This window comes from Cygnus atratus, chromosome 21 (assembly GCF_013377495.2).
Source record: "Cygnus atratus isolate AKBS03 ecotype Queensland, Australia chromosome 21, CAtr_DNAZoo_HiC_assembly, whole genome shotgun sequence".
NCBI lineage: Eukaryota > Metazoa > Chordata > Aves > Anseriformes > Anatidae > Cygnus > Cygnus atratus.
The window spans coordinates 1,228,673-1,248,197 of NC_066382.1; the positions used below are offsets into that span (position 1 = coordinate 1,228,673).

The 19,525-nt window shown below is 56.4% G+C and overlaps 1 protein-coding gene across 1 annotated transcript in view; it reads left to right on the top strand.

Moving 5' to 3' along the window:
- The window catches only part of MEGF6 (multiple EGF like domains 6), a 42,870-nt gene extending 23,406 nt beyond the window's left edge, over nucleotides 1-19,464 (top strand). The window contains exons 9-34 of the mRNA XM_050714907.1: nucleotides 219-386; nucleotides 631-762; nucleotides 1,447-1,575; nucleotides 2,727-2,855; nucleotides 3,027-3,161; nucleotides 3,455-3,589; nucleotides 6,311-6,436; nucleotides 7,572-7,703; nucleotides 7,817-7,945; nucleotides 8,213-8,344; nucleotides 8,641-8,769; nucleotides 9,146-9,274; nucleotides 10,720-10,848; nucleotides 11,997-12,125; nucleotides 12,244-12,369; nucleotides 13,285-13,413; nucleotides 13,676-13,804; nucleotides 14,405-14,536; nucleotides 14,759-14,887; nucleotides 15,410-15,538; nucleotides 15,659-15,787; nucleotides 15,907-16,035; nucleotides 16,422-16,550; nucleotides 16,666-16,794; nucleotides 17,310-17,441; nucleotides 17,637-19,464. Of these exons, the coding sequence (XP_050570864.1) occupies nucleotides 219-386; nucleotides 631-762; nucleotides 1,447-1,575; nucleotides 2,727-2,855; nucleotides 3,027-3,161; nucleotides 3,455-3,589; nucleotides 6,311-6,436; nucleotides 7,572-7,703; nucleotides 7,817-7,945; nucleotides 8,213-8,344; nucleotides 8,641-8,769; nucleotides 9,146-9,274; nucleotides 10,720-10,848; nucleotides 11,997-12,125; nucleotides 12,244-12,369; nucleotides 13,285-13,413; nucleotides 13,676-13,804; nucleotides 14,405-14,536; nucleotides 14,759-14,887; nucleotides 15,410-15,538; nucleotides 15,659-15,787; nucleotides 15,907-16,035; nucleotides 16,422-16,550; nucleotides 16,666-16,794; nucleotides 17,310-17,441; nucleotides 17,637-17,704 (3,353 nt within the window). The 3' untranslated portion in view covers nucleotides 17,705-19,464. The remainder of the gene's footprint in view (nucleotides 1-218; nucleotides 387-630; nucleotides 763-1,446; nucleotides 1,576-2,726; nucleotides 2,856-3,026; nucleotides 3,162-3,454; nucleotides 3,590-6,310; nucleotides 6,437-7,571; nucleotides 7,704-7,816; nucleotides 7,946-8,212; nucleotides 8,345-8,640; nucleotides 8,770-9,145; nucleotides 9,275-10,719; nucleotides 10,849-11,996; nucleotides 12,126-12,243; nucleotides 12,370-13,284; nucleotides 13,414-13,675; nucleotides 13,805-14,404; nucleotides 14,537-14,758; nucleotides 14,888-15,409; nucleotides 15,539-15,658; nucleotides 15,788-15,906; nucleotides 16,036-16,421; nucleotides 16,551-16,665; nucleotides 16,795-17,309; nucleotides 17,442-17,636) is intronic.
- The last annotated feature ends 61 nt before the right edge of the window (nucleotides 19,465-19,525 follow it).

The following is a 19,525-nucleotide window of genomic DNA, read 5'->3' on the forward strand; positions in this document are numbered from 1 at the left end:
AAACAAGCTGCAGAAGTCTGAGTGGAAGAAAGGAACGGATTGCTATTTTAGAGGTGTCAACGTAGAGATCAGCAGAGTTAAATCAGATGCACCAACCCCATACAGATGTTTCTGGTTCCCGTCTTATCACACAGGTTCTGCCCCATTATCCACCCCTCAGATGAGCTCTTTTCTCTTTCCACCCCTTGATTTCGTAATCTCCGTGACTGCTTCCCTAGCCATAGATGACCCAGTGGAAGCTCTGGATGCTCAGCACCCCGTTATCCGCCCGATCCCTCACGTCGCAATCCTGCGGGATGAATTCACCCAGCTCTTTAACGAGGATTATGAAGAAGAGGAGGAAGAGATGGAAGCAAGAGGAGAGCACACACTTTCAGAAAAATTTGGTGGGCATTTCACAGCAGTGGTAAATGGTACACTTTTGCTTGTAAGCCTCCAGAATTAACCACACGTGCTGGGCACACCGGCAGCATACATCAGGTACCCTTTCTGTGCACACAGACCCCGTGCACAGCACAGATGCTGTTAGCTTTGCTGGGGGCTGTAGCGTCGGGGTTTCTCTGCCCAAACTCCCTGCGTTGCTGGAGCAGCCCTGGGGATGGTGTCTCACCACGGCTCCTCTTGTTGCAGTCTGCCTGGAGAACACCTTTGGCCCCGACTGCAGCCTGACATGCGAGGACTGCCAAAACGGGGGCACGTGCAATGCCGAGGGGACCGGCTGCGACTGCCCAGCCGGCTGGAGCGGGCTGCTCTGCAACCAGAGTGAGTGACACTGCAGCGGGGCAGGCCGGCTGCCTTGCCAGCCCTGCCTGCCAAAATCGAGGTGAAAAAGAGGAGAATGCACCAACCTCCAATTGGTCAGATGCAGCACTGGAGCCCTTTGCTTCTCTTGCTTTTATTTGCTGTGTTTATCTTGGCAAAGCCTGACTTTCAGGCACCAGCCAAAACGCCCAGTTTCCTACTTCTCATTCCCAAATAGACCCTAAGGCATTTTAGTCTGTGGGTCAAACCTGCAAATATGCATATTTGGTGTTAAATCTGAGTTAGTGTCCAGCTGCATGTAAACCTACTGCCAGTGTATTAGGCTTTGCATTCAAAATATGCAAAAAATATTTACAGTATTAATAAGAACCCTTTCAGTGTCTCTTCCCATAAAGTTCTGCCATAAGTAGAAGCCTTCTTGTGCTTGAGAAAGAATTAACCTGCTTTTCTAGTGGCCCAGATAAGGTCTGCTGGTAGGTTATGTCTGCAACCAAAGTAAGGAACTGAAAATCCAATGTCCTCAGTTCATTTGCTCTTTGCTCTTTTGCCCCAAGAAGGCAAAACGCTTGCTGCCAAAAACAGCTGGGCCTGCTCCCCGCCTGCGAGCCCGTAGCCCCTTGCTGCCCTGCTCCGGCGGCACGGGAGCAGCTCCGCGTCCCGCTGACCTCTGCCATCCGTCCCCAGCCTGCCCGGCCGGCACCTTCGGGAGGAGCTGCAGCCAGGCCTGCCGCTGCCAGAACGGGGGCACCTGCGAGCCCAGCACGGGCGCCTGCCGCTGCCCACCCGGCGTGGCCGGGCCCCGCTGCGAGGACGGTAAGAGCCCGGGCAGAGGGGGGGACAGCGGGGCTCTGTGTGTCCTTCTCTCCACATGTCAGTAGCACCTTTGCTGAGATTTGGTGAGCGGGTGCCCAGCCATCTCTGCTCCTGTTAGATGTTCCTGCTGGGCTTCTCTGGGGCCTTGGGAGGTTTTCCACAGAGCCTTGTGTTGGTCCCTTTGGAGCTGCTGGCTGAAAGCATCATTGGATCATCCCAGTGTCTGAGGGACCCCAATGTATCCCTGCTCCATCCCTGCTCGATGTTTCTCTCTCCCAAAGCGTTAAAATCTGGTGGTCACAATCTAAAAACACAGAAGCAGTGAGACAATAAGGGATTCAGACAAAGTGGCTGCAGACAAATGGTTCGGAGCATATGGAAACTATTATTGAAGGAGGAGACCGAGGCAGACTATAAATAAGTGCTGGAGGTACCCAGACCTCTTCTCTCTGTAGGAAGGAGGTGATTGAGGAGTACAGGGAAAGAACAGGCAGGTAATATTAACAGCAGCAGCGAAGAAGTGATGTGATGTCCCAGGGTGGCACTTGCTGCTCTTCAGCCTGACGCTGCTGCCGCAGGGGAAGGCTTGTGCTGCCTGGCCAGACGCTGGCTGCAGCTTTCCGCTGACACGGAGCGTCTGCCATCTGCTTCTAATATTAGGATCTTCAGCATGAAAGAGAAAGAGCAATCCTTGTATTCCCTTAGTAGTGCAAACACCACTGCTGCCTATCGATAGGAACAGCCTCATGGTTTACTTGGTCACGTACGGCGGAGCTGGCTCCCCAGAGCCCTGCAGCCAGGTGCCCAGCACAGCGCTGCCGTTCCCAGCCGGGCTCAGCACCCACAGGTGCCCCAGGGACACCGCAGGTGGCTGCAGAAGGGCAGGCGAGTAAGACAGTCTGTACTGCCACAGGGACAGGCTTGATTTGGAGCTGATGCAGGGAATCTGATCACCGTTATCATTCCCTGTTGCACAGGGACACGGGCACATTGTGGTCAGAAAGCAATTCCACCCTCACTGCACACTTTGCCTAAGTTCATGGCATACGGCTCTGGTTTTGCTATGTGTTTTTCCTGTGCTCTGATGGACATAAAATGACAGACCCGCATTTCCTCATCCTCCCAGAAAATCTCTCTTTATTCGTTACCAGGGTGCCCTAAAGGATTTTTTGGGAAACAATGCAGGAAAAAGTGCAACTGTGCCAACCGCGGTCGTTGCCATCGGATTTATGGCGCCTGTCTGTGCGATCCTGGCTTGTACGGACGGTACTGCCATCTAGGTATGCGTGTCCTTACCTTCGTTATGAGATGAATATTATTCTCAGATTACAGCCCTTTTAGGTTCCTTCCCTGGGAAGGGTCAGTGCTGGCTGGTGGCAGTGGTTCTGTCCCTTGTCTGTGATATTTGGCTTTCTGTGTCACCTGCTGTCCTCCTCCTCCTCCCTACCCAGCTTGCCCCAAGTGGGCTTTCGGCCCCGGCTGCTCCGAGGAGTGCCAGTGCGTGCAGCAGAACACGCAGGACTGCGACAAGAGGGACGGCTCCTGTCGGTGCAAGCCCGGCTACCACGGCACGCGGTGCGAGAAGGGTGAGTTGTCCAGGAGCGCTCACTATCATCCCCCTCCCTCCTCCCGCAGCCTCTTTTCCCCTAACTGATTTCCTTGGGGAAAAGCTCAGCTCACTTTCCGTCCTCCTAAGACCTTTTTGCCTCTTGCTGCTTCGATTAGGAGCAAAACTTGTTATCAGAGGGAAGTGATCCTGGCAGTAAAAGCAGGTGCTGGAGCTGTGCCCAGCTGCTGGCTCGGCAGGGTGCTGCGCGGTGCTCCTGCCTCTCCCAGCCTCTAATACCAGACCTTTTCTTTTCACTCTCCTTGATAACAGAATGTGACCCTGGCTACTACGGAGATGGCTGCAGGAAGAAATGCAGCTGCTCCCCAGAAGTGCCCTGCGACCACGTCACCGGAGAGTGCAGGAAGGAGTGTCCCCAGGGCTACCATGGGGACAACTGCGACCAAGGTAAGGCCACGTGAAGAGTGGAGGCCCTGCAAGGCAAACGTAAGCTTCTTTTTGTGTGATGCTGCTTGGAGGAGATCAGAGTTGCTGCTGCTGGACTAGCGATGCTCACCTGGCATCGGGTGGTCGCTGCTGTGCCATCACACACGGACACTGCCGCAGGGGCCCAGCACTTAGCTCCTGTTTACTTCTTCCTTCCTTCTCTGAAGGTTTTGTGACTTCCAGAAGCACAGCTGGAGGCGTTTCATCTCTCACGCCACCAGTGTCCCAAGCTCCTGCTTCTTGCTGGAGCACTCCGAGGTTCCCCAGCCTGCACGCTCCCGAGGAGCCGTGTACACCCAGTCTTCCTCCCACACACAAACTGTTCCTTTGCAAAAACAACATGAAAGGACTTCTACATTTCCTCCCCGGCTTTCAGACCTCCTAGCCCAGATCTAGTGAGTGGAAATTTGAAATGGCTTCAGATGACACAAGAGCTGCCACTCGCAGGTCTTTATGAAAACCCTGTGATCTCTGAAGAGCTTGGAAACAGGAATTCTCAGGCATAATGATCCTTATTCAGAAAAGAACAAGGTCTCACTTTATCCTGCCACTTGGGCATCTCTGCTTTTGCAGATGAAGGTGATAGTTATCTAGCTATCTTTTTTCCTCCCTTTGATGTCTTTTTGCCTCCAGGCAATCAATCCCCAGGAGAATGGTATCATATTTTCCGTTCTGTTCACTATCCCGTATTGAAGTTCTATTTGATCTGCAAGTGTGAAAGAAAATTTTATTCTTCATTCATATTAGGATTTAAACTTCTGCCTCTGTATGAACCCTCCAGAGCAGCTCTCTGCTCCTCACGTAAAGGCCAGTTGGCAGTGTGATAACTGAACTACACAGCTCTGGGCATGCAGTACAGCACTGAGGGAGCAGATTTTTAAGATCCTGGGAGATAGGTGGGCTGTCAGAGAGCTCGACTTTCTTCCTGCGAAGGTGTTTGAGTGTACCTAAAGGCAATGAGTCATTGGTGTGAAAGTTGAGGTGATGATTACAAAGCACGAACACAGTTCCTGGAAAATAATGGCTTGTGCCAGCCTCGGAGGTGAGCAGCCACTGAAAACCATGCTCCCATCTCATAAGGTTCCTTCCTTCTCAATCACACTTCAGCTGGTGGGATCCAAGCGAAAATGTGCAAAGCTGGACTTCTGCAGTGTCTGACGTGCTGCACTCAGAGAAGACTCGCTGCATCCAGGAGCTGGTGTTCGGCATCTGAATTTTGATCCGAGCATCCCAGGAGTTTCTGCACTGACTTACATTTGCCCAAACATTCCATCCACACCCAACCCAGAAATTATAACTATTAGCCTAATTAAGTTACTAGCATGTGATTATCTTGCACAACACCATAGCTGATAGAACATAGCTCTTCTGTTGGTCAGAGCAAAAGCTGCGGATTGTCACGAGCAGTTCCGAGGAAACAAAACAAGTTTTACTTCTGGTAATATCAATCTTGGTTCTCTGTTCTTTCTTCAAAGCAAATGACGGCAAATAGTTTCTTTTGCGAAGCCGCAGCTCTGAGCCCCATGCCTGCAGTCTGCTCCCCCTCCCTAACGTCCTCGCACTGAGGAATGGGGTAGCTTAGCTTCTGATTTAAGAAAAGAAGTGGCAGAAATGAAGCACTGGGCAGCCAAATGCACAATGGGGAGGGACGGGGAGCAGGAGCCGTGCTGCCCAATCTGCCTGGCCCTGGTGAAGGCAGGGATGGTCTTGACCCTCCTTCTTCTGGGCTCGTTGGCGTTGCTGCAGAGCCTGGTGTGCAACGCAGCGCAGGCACAGCGATGGTGCTGCAGGTGAATCCTCCCCTTGCGACCATTAATGTCACCCCTTCCATAGACAGGCTTTCCCTCTGCAGAGCATGGCCAGAGGAAGGAGGGGAGATGCTGGTGGCCCTGCGGCAGCCCGGGAAGCCCCCGGTCCAGGTCCTCCACGTGGCGGGACGCTTGGTGCCCGCGCAGCCGCAGCTCGCCGGGGCTTGGCGTGTTCGGCCAGGGATATTTTTAAAAAGAATAAGAAAGGAGCTTGAGCCTGTAGGGGGGAGTCACAGGAAATAACACAAATATTTGTATAGAAATAGTAGGCTTTTGGCTGTTGTTCGGATCTGGAAATGATTAAAGGGTGAAGACAAACATCTGCCATCAATTAGCACAGAGCAGGAATAACAAAAACTCCACTGTGTCACTTGAAATTTACAAGCTAGTGTGCTTTTTCCTCCATTAATTATGAATGCTGGTGCATTTGTATCTGCCAGAACCTTTTGAAACATTGGCTTCAGAAAGCGAAAAGGACTGCAAGCATGGAATGCTTCGGGGGGGGGGGGGGGGGCTCAGCTAGGTTTTCAGCATCTCTGGGCCTGAGACCCTCAGCCTGCGTGCGTTTAGCTGCTGACTGTATCACTGGGCACAGAAAGCAAACAGAGCTTTCTCCTGCCAGCAGCATCACTCTAGCACTGGGAGCAGCGAGAAGGAAAAGTGCTTACTCCTCCCCTGGGTGAGGATGCTCCTTCTTTACTGCTTTTCACCAGTGTCCCTGCCACGCCGGGCTGGTTGGCAGAGCCTCGGTCAGGGGCTGGGGAGCGGACCTCTCGCAGCACCCAGGGCTTCTGACCGCTGTCTGCCTGTGAATGTTCCCTCCACAACCACACCTCAGTAACCCACGGTTCTCCCACTGCTGTTTTCAATGCAGAGTGTCCGGAAGGTAGGTTCGGAGCTGGCTGCCTGCTGCCCTGCTCCTGCAACGGGGCGCCCTGCGACCGCGCCACCGGGGAGTGCGTGTGCTCTGCGGGCTGGACAGGACACGACTGTGCCCAAGGTGAGGAGGTGACAGGGCTATTATTATTATTATGGCTGTTATTATTATGTAGGGCTGTTATTTTTATTCTGGTAAAATTCGTTTTAAAAACATCCAATGCGGTTAGGACCACCTCCATGGAAATTTAGAAAAAAAAGCAACTTTTGATGGTAAGTCTTAAACAATAGCCTCAGTTTAGCTCTGTTATTGGAGCTGAAGGGAGCACAAGCAAGGAAGCAAACAAAGTGCAATAAAAAAGACAAAGATATTTTCAGTTGTTGCAGTCCTTAACATAGGCAAGGAATCGTTCTTTACAGTTGTGGATTTTTTAATTGCCTTCACCAAATTATCCTTCAACTGCTGGAAAACGAGAGAATCTTAAATTAAAAACTTTTACGCTCTTATATAGCATTACAGCAGCTGGAAGTTATTAGTCCTGTATGGATGTCCTGCTTGTAATAGTTCGACTGAGCAATAAAAGCACGTGTGCACGGCGCTCACCATGCAGTCTGAGCTGACTCCAGGCCCTGCAGCACTGAGACGAGGCGTCCTGCCCTGCCTTTATCAGTTCTAGCAGTTTGAGTCTCCTGCGCAGCTGAAGGCGGCTCTTGGAAGCGCGAGCAGCATGCTCGCTAGCACTGTGACAACGGCTCTGAGGGCTCTTGGCCAGAAACACCATTTCCTAGCAAGGAGCAGTTGTAGCTCCCCAGCAGTAGATGCGAATCCAAAACTGACATGAGAACCCTGGCGTGAGGTCAGACCAGCGCTTACTGAGGACTCCCATGCCGTTTATAAAACAAACGGGACAGTGTTGTCCCTACTCCTAGCCATGTGCTCCCAAACAAAAGCGCGGCCGTTGCATAAAGCCTGGGCACGAACAAGACAGGGAACCCACCGCCGGGCACAAGAAACCGGCCGTTTCACCCTTACCCCTCTGCTGTAGGTCCCAGCCCCCTGCCCCGGGGCTTTGCAGCCCCTTGTTTAGCAGCATCTCTCCTGACGTGCCCTCGGGGTGCTCGGACCACACCGTGGTCCTGCCGCGCTGCTGGGTGGAGGAAGCCGGCACGGCTCCTGCCTCCAGCTGGCAGCTCTCGCCCTGCCTGCACTGCTTGGTGCAGGTGCTGAGCCGCCCGTGCTCCCTCTGCCTCTGCTCCAGCCTGCCCCGAAGGCCGCTGGGGCCTCGGCTGCCAGGAGCTGTGTCCCGAGTGTGCCAACAACGGCAGCTGTGACCCCGCCACGGGAACGTGCGTGTGTCCTCCGGGCTTCACCGGCAGCCGCTGCCAGGATGGTGAGTGCTGGGGTCGTGGTGCTGGGTGCTGGGGTCACGGTGCTGGTTGGTGGCAGCGAGTGCCGTGCCCCAGGCTCACAGCAGGTTTGTGGTTCGCGTCTCTGCCTTGGCAGTGTGTCCGCCCGGCTGGTATGGCCCTGCCTGCCAGCTGAGCTGCAGCTGCGGGAACGAGGGACATTGCCATCCTGTGACGGGGACGTGCAGCTGCGCGCCCGGCTGGACGGGCCACGACTGCCAGAGAGGTACGGTGCCCTCTGCTCACCGCGCATCGCTTGTAGGGGACACCAAGGATCAACCACGGCAATCCCACACTCGTGCAGCATCACTCCCTCGGTCCCCGCAGCATCTGCTGCAGACCCACAGCCCCGTTAGCCCTTCATTAGCCCTTCTGCCTTCTGTTTTAAGCAATGGGATAAAACCCTGAGGGGGAAGAAGAGCTGTTCCCGTGCCCTTGCCCACCGAGGGGCTGCACAAGGGGTGGCGCTGAGGCCGTGCTCCTCCCGTTGCAGCCTGTGACGGGGGTCGCTGGGGCCCCGGCTGCGCCAACGCCTGCAACTGCAGCAGCAGCGACGGGAGCTGCGACGCGGTGACGGGGCGCTGCGCCTGCGACGCTGGGTACACCGGTGTCCGCTGCGAGAAGCGTGAGTGTGGCCGGCGAGCTGCCCGGCCCAGGGCATGGGGCACGGGTTTGGGTTTTTGGCATTTTGGGGAGGTGTAGGGTGGGTGCTGCGGGAGGCTTTTGGGCACAGAGGGGCAGTCCTCGTGGCTCTCCGTGGTGCTGTGCCGGTGGGTGGCTGGGTGCTGTGGGTACACGGCTGTGAGGAGCCCCCTGATTACAGAAAATCAGTGGCCAGAGCCTGTTGTCCCGTTCCCAGCCTGAGCTCCCTGCTTAGCACAGCTCCTGGGCTCCTCAATGCCGTTTGCTTTTGCTTCCTAGGGTGCCCAGAAGGATGGTTCGGGGCCAGCTGCCGACACCGGTGTCAGTGCGAGCACGGGGCTGCGTGCGACCACGTCAGCGGGGCGTGCACGTGCAGCTCGGGCTGGCGGGGGACCTTCTGCGAGCACCGTACGTACCCGCCCTGGGGGCCACGAGCTGCTGGAGGCTCCCACAGCCCCTGGTCCCCTCGCCGAGGGGCTGCGATCCTCCTGGGACCCCCTCACAGCACAGGGGATCCAGCAGGGTGGTGACGGGGATGGCTGCATGCCCACAAGCTGCTAAGTCTTCGCTTTTAATTCTGAAGGGAAAAGGTCTGGGGAAAAAAAAAAAAAAAAAAAAGGAAAAAAGACTGACCAAACGTAGACAAAGAGAGTGTGCACGGCTGCCTGCATGCATGCACGTGTTGCACACCAGGCCTTGGTACACTACACTTCATCAGGAGCTCTCCTGGTGCTGGACTTCTGCATGGAGATGTTCTGGGACTTTTCTCTTGTGTTTTCCACAGCCTGCCCAGATGGATTTTATGGCATCGAGTGTCGGGAAGCCTGTGAATGCCTGAATGGAGCCAGCTGTGACCACGTCACGGGGCAGTGCCGCTGCCCTCCCGGCTGGGCCGGTCCCCGCTGCGGCCACAGTAAGTGTCATACAGCCACAGTAAGTGTCATACAGCCACAGTAAGTGTCATACAGCCACAGTAGGTGTCCCCATGGCCCTGCACATGGAGCCCTGGCCATCCCCTGCACTGGTAGGGCACAGAGAGCAGAGGGTCAGCTCTTTGTCTCTGTGTGGAAGTTAATTCTGTGTGGCACAGAAGTATTTGGATCAAAAAGCATAAGTGCAGTGATGCAGCTCTCCAGCAGTAGGTTCAGGGTGTCCGTCAGCAGGAACTGGCTTTGCTCCTCACCCAGAGCAATGTCAGAGAGGAGCCTGAGCTGTGCAGACCGCAGTGTGCATGGCCTCGCCAGCTGCCTCAGCTACAAATACGTGTGCGTGTGTGTGCTTGTGCACACGCATTTCCTATGTGCATGTGTTTAGCTGAAACTGCTGACAAACGTACACAACCAAAGATAAACACCCTGGAAGAAATTCTCACTGCACAGAATATTCTGCAATTTTTTTTGTGAAATGTTGGCACTGATGACCCAAACATGAGAGGGGAAAAACAAAAATAAAACTGGAAAAAAAAAAAATGGACGCGTTTTTTTTGCGGGATGCACGCAGCTTTGCTGTTGCTCTCGCATCAGGCATGAAGAATTAATGCAGTCGCTTGTGCTCGGGGCATTAAGAACTGCATTTAAATCTTTCTGCAAGGGAGGAAGGAGATTGTCAGCAGACATAGCAGCCCCCCGCCACCCTGCTGGCTTCCCTCTCAGAGGCATGTTCTAGTTCGTGTCCTTTTGATTGTATTTTTGCGCTAAGAATAGCCCTGCCAAACGGAGAGCGTGCCCCCCACCATCCCGTACCCTACATAACTTCACATTATCCCAGGCTCCGAGGGAGGCACTGAGATGCTGGCGGAGCCCTTGTCACTCCTGCAGCTGTTTTCACATGTTCCCAGATATCCGAGTGCCACCACGGGCGATGTCCTGTGCCGCATCCGTTAGGAATCCAGGGAGGGAATGCCAAAAATCTCAGAATGTTAGACACACTTTATCCAAGCTTTGTAGACTAAAACAATTCAAGGGTGCTTTGGGCCCGGGTTACCCGGTGTTTACCTGAAGCAGATCCTTGGGGGGCTCTTTTAGTGGATGTCCCCTGTCTGGGGGGCTGAGCACATTGCTGCTGAACGTGGCGATGCCTTGGGCACCCAGCAGAACGGTGTCCTAGCAGATAAATGTGGTAACGTTAAGGATAACCACAGTGCCCACGTGTGTTTGGCTGTTTGAACGTCAGCCACACACGTTATTTCTCCGTGTAACACCATAAAACTCAGCCACACAAGCGGCCCAACGCAGCCAGGGCCTGTTTTGGTCAGTCGGTCTCTGGTTCTTCTCCTGGACAAGTGGGATCATAGTAGGAGCCTTGACGCCGTAATTCATACCGGTATTAACTCTTGTGCCTACTTCTGATCCCCTGAAGCCTGCCAGGAGGACAGGTACGGTGAGGACTGCAGCCAGCCGTGCAGCTGCTCCAACAACGCCACCTGCGACCACGTCAGCGGCCGGTGCCTGTGCGCAGCTGGGTGGACGGGCCCCACGTGCCAGCAAGGTAACGCGCCTGGGGCCACCTCCCCGCCCTGCCCGCGGGTGATAAAAGTGCCATTTCTCTGCGCGGGCTGGAGCTTTCAGAGGAGTAGCAGCTACAAAAAATAGAGACAGATAATGCAAGATTGCAAGCAAGACCATAACCTTATTGATGCATTCACAAGACAGAAGCCAAGAGGTTGCCTTCACCCAGTGTGCTGGACATCGCCCTGTCAGCAATGCCTTCAGGCAGGGCTCAGTGAAATTGTGCGCGAGAGCAGCTATTCATGTGTTTAAAGGGCTTTTTTTTGCTGCCAAGTACCAGCACTATCAAGGTCTGGAAGATGAGGTTCTTCCGCTCAGCACCACCTGAGCAACTCTCATGGCTGCTGAGCTCGCCCAGCGGTTTGTGGGCCCTGTGTTTGCCTCCACCCCAGATAAGACGTCTCTGAGAGATCAGGCAGACCAGTGGGGTGTTTAAATTCAGTGTTACTAAGAGGTTTTTACACCAGCTTTGTCTTTAAGGAAACTCCCCAGAAACAGGAGCACAGTTCCCAAAACATGCCTTCTTCCTCCCCTTACCTGCTCCAGAGCACGGCCGGCAGTGCTGCAGCACGTCCCCCTTTGGGACCTCCCAGCTCGCACTAATTGCAGCAGGGCAGGCCACAACAAAACCCCCGGCTGCGAGCCTCCCGCGGGACGAGGAGCACAGCTCCCAGCACCACCACGGCACTGGAAGCACGGGGTTTGGAGGCCGAGCCCCGGCCTTGCAGCGTGGGCTGTTTTTTCCAGCGGTGCCCAGTCTGGTTTAATTACAGCTCTTACCTCTAGCCACAGACTTCCTCCTGCGTTCGATTACCAGGCGCTGGTTTGGGGGAAGAAGGGTGTGTTTGGGGTTTGGCTTCAGGTTTGGGGGTTTTTCAGCCCCGTTTCCACCTAGGCCCCTGCCTTCAATGCCTCCTACCTGAACAAGTTAAAATACCAAATGGCTTCACACGGGGAGCTAGGCAGACTCGGGGTGCTAGCTAGAAATGGGCTGCTAGCTCAATTCCTGGCTCATCATTCATTTCATGCCCACCTACCACTCGGAAGGCTGCTGGAGGCTGGGGTTTGCCCTTGGCGTGCACTCGGAGCTGCTTTCTGACTTGGGTTTTTGCCTTGGTTTCCCCTCAGCATGCCCGGAGGGTTTCTACGGGACACGCTGCCACGAGCGCTGCCTGTGCCAGAACGGGGGGACGTGCGACCCCGCCACGGGGCACTGCGCCTGCCCCGCGGGCTGGACCGGGCTGGCCTGCGAGCTGGGTAAGGACACAACCAGCAGCACCAAGGGATGGGTTCCACCACCAGCCGGTCCCGTTGGGACTGGTTTTGAAGGGACAACGTGCACAGGATGACGGCTCTGCCCTGTGCTCTCTCCCAGCCTGCGCCGAGGGGCGGCACGGGGCCGGCTGCGGGCAGCGCTGCGCCTGCCAGCACGGGGGGCTCTGCGACCACCGCGGGCACTGCCTCTGCCCCGCCGGCTGGACCGGCACCGCCTGCGAGAGCCGTGAGTGGGGGCTGCAGGGGGAGCACTGGGGGCTGCGGCGAGGGGGCTGGGACCCGGGGTGCTGCGAGGGGCAGGCCTGAGGCCTGGGGTTCTGCACTCCCCAGAGGGCTTGTGGGGAGGATGTTGGGGTTTTGGGGTCGGTGTTGGGGTTTTGGGGTGCGTGTCAGTGTTTGTGGTGGGTGCCATAACTTGGGAGGGTGCCACGGTTTGGGGTGGGCACCGAGTTTGCATTCGGTCATACTTTTAGACTTTATTTCAGATACAAATGAATAAAAAAGCCCATTCCCAATTATATGATTTTTTTTTAAAAAAAAGCTCAAATCCTCTCTTTGGCCTCCTAATGAGCCACATTTCAAAACGCGTGACCATGCAAATGCCTGCCATGTGCCATGCAGACCCACTCCCCACAGCCACCTATGCAAACTCAGCCCTGGCAGGGACAAGCGGTCAGTTTTGACAGTTGTACGGGGAATTACTTTTTTTTTTTTTTTTTTTTTTTTGTATTCATTCATGAAACAGAAGTGAAAACCGAGTGTGCAGATTTTTGCACCTGTAGTGCTGACTTCTGGATGGCGCTGGTACTGCAGATGCTCTGTTCTGCAGCTGCTTTAGGCACCGGGTCCTCCTGTGACGACAGAAGCAGCAGCAAAACCAAACGATCGCAGCTGTGATTAACAATATATGGCTGGCACCCAACCGTCCCTAAACAGTGCTAGCCATAACACTTCCCAAACATTTGGCGTGGTTAAAAAGAGACTTTCACACTGATTTAGGCCTAAGACTGCACAAAAAGCAGTTTGCTTTGCTCAAGACTTCCCTCCCGTGGGTGCATCCTGCTGGCCGTGCCGTGCTGATGCCCACGTCGCCCCTTCTTGGTGCCTGACTTGCCGTCTCTCCTGTGTTTGCATCGCCAAGCTTGTCCGGAGGGGCTGTTCGGGGCCCACTGTGAGGAGCGCTGTGACTGTGGGGACAAGGTGCCGTGCCATCACATCACGGGCGCTTGTGACTGTCCCCACGGATGGAGGGGCCGGCGCTGCGAGAAAGGTGAGAGCGGCATCGCCCCCCACACCCCGAGCACCCACAGCAACCCCAGCTCCTGGCACAGAGAGGAGCTTCTTCGCCCGTCAGCACACAGCATCCTGACTCCTTTATTGAGGAGGAAATGGTCTCGGGCATTTCTCAGCAGGCCAGCACTGCATCACACCAAGCCTTTAATTAAATTTTGCACTGGGGCCTCTGAGCTGATGCTTCCAGGCATTAACTCGCGGTCCAGTTGTGAGCCTGGCATCCCCCCGTGTCCCCGCAGCCTGCCTGCCTGGGTCCTTCGGGAAGAGCTGTGCCGGCCGCTGCGCCTGCCCCCCAGGAGCGCCCTGCGACCATGTCAGCGGCCGCTGTGCCTGCCCGCCGGGATTCACAGGAGCCGGATGCGAGAAACGTAGGAAGGGAGCGAACTTCTGATGGGCTTGGGGAGCATGACAGGTCGCGCAATTGATACTTAAAATAATTTTAAAAAAAAAGGAAAAAAAACCACCACCAGTGAGCTTTGCCAAAGAGCAACTCACATTTTGTCAGCTGGGCATGTGCCCACAGAATTTAGCGAAGTACAAGGAGCCAAGCGGGAAATCAGAGCCATGTATTTGTCCAGAGGATTAGCGATAAATCAGTATTAGAATGGGCTCCTGTGGGTACAAGCAAGTCTGGAAGAGACGGAAGCATGTAAGCACATTCCTCACTGGGAGACGGGGGTGTGTTTGCGATGTCTTTGTGTGGTGGGATGGAGGGTTGCAGGAATACGACCAGGGTAGGTAGGGCTGGTGTTGCAAAAGGCACCTAACACCTCAATTCCTGGAATCAAGGAGCCCTTTGCATGCTGAGCACCACCTCCCTTTTCTTTCCGTGTGGCAGAAAACCTCCACTGCCATGGGAGGCTGTTTAAATCATGGCTTTAAAAACAGAAAAAAGAAAAGCCCAAGCCTCTCGGAGCAGGTGGGGCGCTAACTGTGCCTGTGTTGCCTTGCTGTCCTCTCTCTCGCAGCCTGCCCGCCCGGCACCTTCGGGGAGAGCTGCAGCCAGAGCTGCCAGTGCGCGGGAGCCACCCAGGACTGCCACCCCGTCACCGGCGCTTGCGTCTGCGCCCCGGGCTACCACGGGCCGGCCTGCCAGCTGGGTGAGGCCTCTGCGTCCTGCCCCATGCTTCGTGGGGTCCCTGTGGGGCTGGCCACAGTTGCCCCAGGGCTGCTCCGAGGTGCTTTGCTGGGTCAGCTTTGTGTCCTGCCCCACAGGAGCAGCCACCGTGCCTGCACATCCCCTTGCGGTGCATTTCTTGTAGCGCCTGGGCTTTGCTCTCGCCCTGCCAGGCAGCGGTGCGAACGTTTCTCTTGTTGTGCAGAGTGCCCTGCGGGCTGGTACGGGCCCAGCTGCGAGCGGCCGTGCGAGTGCCAGAACGGGGCCCGGTGTGAGCGCACCGCGGGGACGTGCCACTGCCCGCCGGGCTACGTCGGCGCCGACTGCAGCATCGGTGAGTGCCCGGGGGGAATGGGAGGCCCCAGGGGCTGCCTCAGCAGGGGGCGAATAGTGGTACAGTGGTACTCCTGCACTGGCCCACCTGCAGGAGAAAAGCTCCTTGTCTCACCCCACACGGCCAGCAGTGCTCCAGCACAGAGGCTGCTTCGTGTGCGCGGTGCTGTGGGAGCGCAGCTGATCTCATTTGCTGTCTGTCTTAGCCATGGAAACATTTTCTTACTCCATCTGTTTTGTGTCAAAATGATTGCTTCAATGTGAAAGGCATGGCACATCAGGTTTCTGCTTCGTGCTAGCTGCGTATTGCCACCGCTCTGCTTCTCCAGCAGAAGGAAATGTAAAAGCTCTTTCCCTGCCCTGCCAGTCCCCCTGTGCACGAGCCCCAGGGCCTGAAAACCCTCCTGCCTCCCCCGGCTGCCCCCCTGCTCTGCTCGTGCACCACGGCCAAGTGTTTCCCTTTTGGCCTGCAAACATAGCCCATGGGTTTGATGAAGGCAGGTAAAGGTCTTCCTCCTGGCAGCCTGTCCCGCTGGCCGCTACGGCAAAGACTGCGTGCACGCGTGTGTCTGTGGGGAAGGTGCCACCTGCCACCACGTCACCGGAGACTGCCTTTGCCCGCCGGGAAGAGTCGGTCCCACTTGTGAGCAAGGTAAATGTGAGCTGCAGGGGGAAAAAATCCCAAGCAGGAACCCATTTCCTTGCCCCGACACCTCTGCCTCCCACTGGGCACTGCTGCCCGTGTGCCCACTGCCGTCCCTTGCTCCCACAGGCTGCCAGGAGCAGCGCTACGGGGAGGGCTGCCAGCAGACCTGCTCCTGCCAAAACGGGGGGCTGTGCAATGCCACCGATGGGTCCTGCTCCTGCGGGCTCGGATGGACCGGGAAATCCTGTGAATTAGGTAACCCAGCTCTACAGGCATTGTCCTGTGCCAGCAAGGAAGCGCTGAGCTGGCTCAGCACCTCGTGCTGGCTCGTTGTGCCTGCTGGCCCCTCTGAGCCGCCCCGGTGCCCCCTGCAGCGTGCCCGCCGGGAAGGTACGGTGCTGACTGCCAGCTGCACTGCTCCTGCCGGCACAACGCCACCTGCGACCCCACGACGGGCGCCTGCCGCTGCCCCCCGGGACACTATGGGCCCCTCTGCGAGCACGGTGAGCTGCGGCGGGGGGATCTGATGCAGCAGGGGCATCACCTGCGGCTTCACCAAGGTGGTTTCTGAGGGTGGTCTGGAGAGCAGGACGGTGGGGTGAAGGTGGGGGTGGATTTGCGCTGCCTTTCCTTTCCTCCCTCTCCTTGTGTTCACAGCGAGCCCTCCCGGAGTGCTCCCAAGGAACCCCACTTCTGAGGCCGCGGGCTGCAGGGTGCTGCTCAGCTGGGAACGCTCAGCACCGCGCAGCCTGCGTGCCGGCCACCCGAGCAAGTCTGCGCATCGCAAGGAGAAAAGCTCACTGCTTCCATCCAAAGGCTTTGCTGCAGAGGCCAGCTACAGCTGAGCCCGTGCCTGTGCTCACTAACGAGCTCTCGCCCCTACCCCCAGGTTGTCCCCCGGGTTTCCACGGGGCCGGCTGCCAGCAGCGCTGCGACTGCGAGCACGGCGCTGCCTGCGACCCCGCCACCGGCCGCTGCCGCTGCCCCGCGGGTGTGCGCGGCCAGCGCTGCCAGGCAGGTACCGAGTGCCCGCCGCGCACCCCCCCCCCTCCCCCCCCCCCCCCCCCCCACGGGCAGCAGCCCCTGGCGCAGGCGGGCAGCACGTCCCTGCCCCATCTCCTCTCCCCAACCAGGCTGCGAGGAAGGAACGTACGGGGAAGGATGCCGGCAGCTCTGCGACTGCGTAGGGAATGTGACCTGCGACCCAGCCACGGGGCGCTGCCTCTGTCCCCCGGGGAAAACTGGCCCAAAGTGCGGCTCAGGTGAGGTTATCTGCAGCTTGGGAAGGTGAGAGGGGGGAAAATGCATTGGGGGCATTGACAGCAGACAGAAGGACAGGCCTAAGATGGATGCAAGCAGACTCTTGTTGGAGCTGAAGTCTCATGGAAGAGCCCTTTCTATTTGGTGTGCATCCTCGTGGAAAGTAAGATGGCATCTGAACAAAGGTATTCACCCCTTCAGCCTCTATTTATAGCCAGATTTGAACTCAAATATGCCCCCAGCCTGCAGTCCCCTTGCATTAACTCACCTAAAAGTCAAAAGGCTGACGATCCAGTGCAGCAGGAGCACCCCACTGGGCTTGGGATGTGCTGTTGTCCCTAATCACCAGAACTTGGGAGCAGGCTGGGAGGAGGTTGAGGCAAAGAGCTCTCTGCCTTGTGTTTCATGGGGCCACCGTGGCAAGCCCTGTGCGTGGCTTGGTGGGGAACCTCGGTGCCATTTGGGTCAGCAGGACCCGGCTGAGCCTGCTGCAGCCTGAGCACCACTGTCCCCGCAGAGTGCCCAGCGAACAAGTACGGCCCCGACTGCGCGCTCGGCTGCGCCTGTGCCCCCCGCAGCTCCCAGTGCAGCGCCCGGAACGGGCAGTGCCACTGCCTCCACGGGTACATGGGCCCGACCTGCCGGCAAGGTGAGCCCCGGGCTCAGCACCACCCTGCTGAAGTGCTGAGTGCTGACGGCAGGGGGATCCCAGCATATATGCAGCTGCTGTGCAGGGCTGCTGGGATCCCTGTGCCTGCTGGGATCCCTGTGCCTGCTGACCCCACGCCTGCAGCCAGTGGTGCAGACCGTGAGGGCTGAGCTCGTGTCCCTGCTTCCCTTCCAGCTGTGCCAGCCCAGGTGCCCACCAGGCCCCCGCTGCCCCCAGGGGCGCTGCAGTGGACGGAGCACTAGGTCCAGCCGCCGACAGCAGCGCCCTTGGTGCGGGACCCCCTGGAGAAGCACAGGACCTATTGCCAAACTTGTTTACAAGCCACATGCATTAATTATTACCACCGTGCCAGACTACACTGCTGCTCCGAGTGAGGCTGGTGTGCTGAGCACCACCGGGGCACCTGGGCACCACTTGGACTGGACGCAGGACCCCAAGAGCCGGTGCCCCTCGTGCTGGACCCCAGGAGTGTTTGCTTCTGCTCGGCAGCTGGTGGCCTTCCATAGCTCATGGGAAATGCTGGCCTTCACCTTTTGGGTTTGGATGCTGGGTTTGGGGGGAGGGGGGGTGGAGGGGGGGCTGGGAGGGGCTGACATGATAGCCAAAAATAAGTATTTATGCAGGAATATTTATGGGAAGCTGCACAACAGCGTTGTCAAAACTGCCAGGTCAACATTCCCAGCTCTGCAGAGTTCATGTCCAGGGTGGCACCACGTCACTTGGCCGTTCTGGACTCTGCAGCCATCCTGTACTGTAAGCTCCCGTTTGCCATGGGAGAAGGTGCTGGGCTCAGCAGCCAAAAGCCGGTCCCATACTAGGGCTCTGCCAGCCCTCCTGGGTGTCCCACATCACCTGCTCCAGCGAAAAGCGAGCCTGAATCAGGTGCAATCATCATGCTGTACGGCAAGGCACAGAACTCCTATGTGGTCTGGTGAATGCACATCCCTCGTTAGGGGTCCTCCCCCGTCCTGGTCCCTGTGACATTTCCCCACTGCGGTGGAAGCCCAGAGGCCGAGAAGGGGCCGAAGGAGCTGCCAGGAGCCACACAGCCACGGTCAGCCCTGGGCCAGCAGCAAGCACGAGAGCTCTGCAAGGCTTAGGCTGCCACCTGCAGCAGCGGAGACAGCCACTGCCGGGCGATCAGCCCCGTAACGGGGACCACCAGCTGCCTAACCCGGCCCCGTCCATGTATTTGCACAAAGCCCCTGGGCAGACAGGGCCCAGGACCCGGCGCTGTCAGGGGGCACCGGTCTGTGAGCGGTGCTGGGATGCCCCCAGCCCTGCCTTTAAATTATTCCCCCAGGGGCCAACTGAAAATAATAAAAGAACTGTTTTCTCTTCCGGAGGGAATTTATTTTAATCTGTACATACCTTGTAATTTTTTTGCTAATTCTTTTCTTATTTTATTTCTTCCTTAACAGTATTTTTTGCATTAGATATCATTATTGTGAAGAAATAATGTTAATATAAGTATGTAGTGAAGGACCAAACTGGTGTAATTAAGGCTGTATGTTGTATGATCGATAACCAGGGAGTAGGAAGAGTTTGTTAACGTGCCAAACGACCCCGATTAAGCCTGCTATTCTTGCTGCCCATTCTCCAGACAATCATACGTTTTGTTACCCTTGCGGTTAGGTGCCAGCTGCATCCGACGCCGGTTCCTATTTATTTCCTTGGTGGGCTGGGAAGCAAAAGCAGCCTCCGCCGAGCCAGCCCCGCGCCAGTGGGGGGACGGGGAAGCGCTCGGCCCCACCAGGCAAATTGTCCCCAGCCAGCTGCGGGTGCCAGGGCCCGGCCCCATCCACTGCCCTTCCATGCAGGGAGCACAGAAACTTCTTCAAATCATAATTTTTTTTTTACCATTTTTATTTCTTACTACAGAAACTTTCTGTTCTCACATAGCTCGTGTCTCTCTCCTAGACTCTGTCTCCTCTAATTTAGCACTAGTTAAATTTTCTTAATTACTCCACAGTTAAGAGAAATAAAGAGAAAGCCTCAGCGACTTTCCATTTATTTGGTCTCTCACTCAATTAAGCTTGAATTCTGTTGCAACCTGAAGTGGG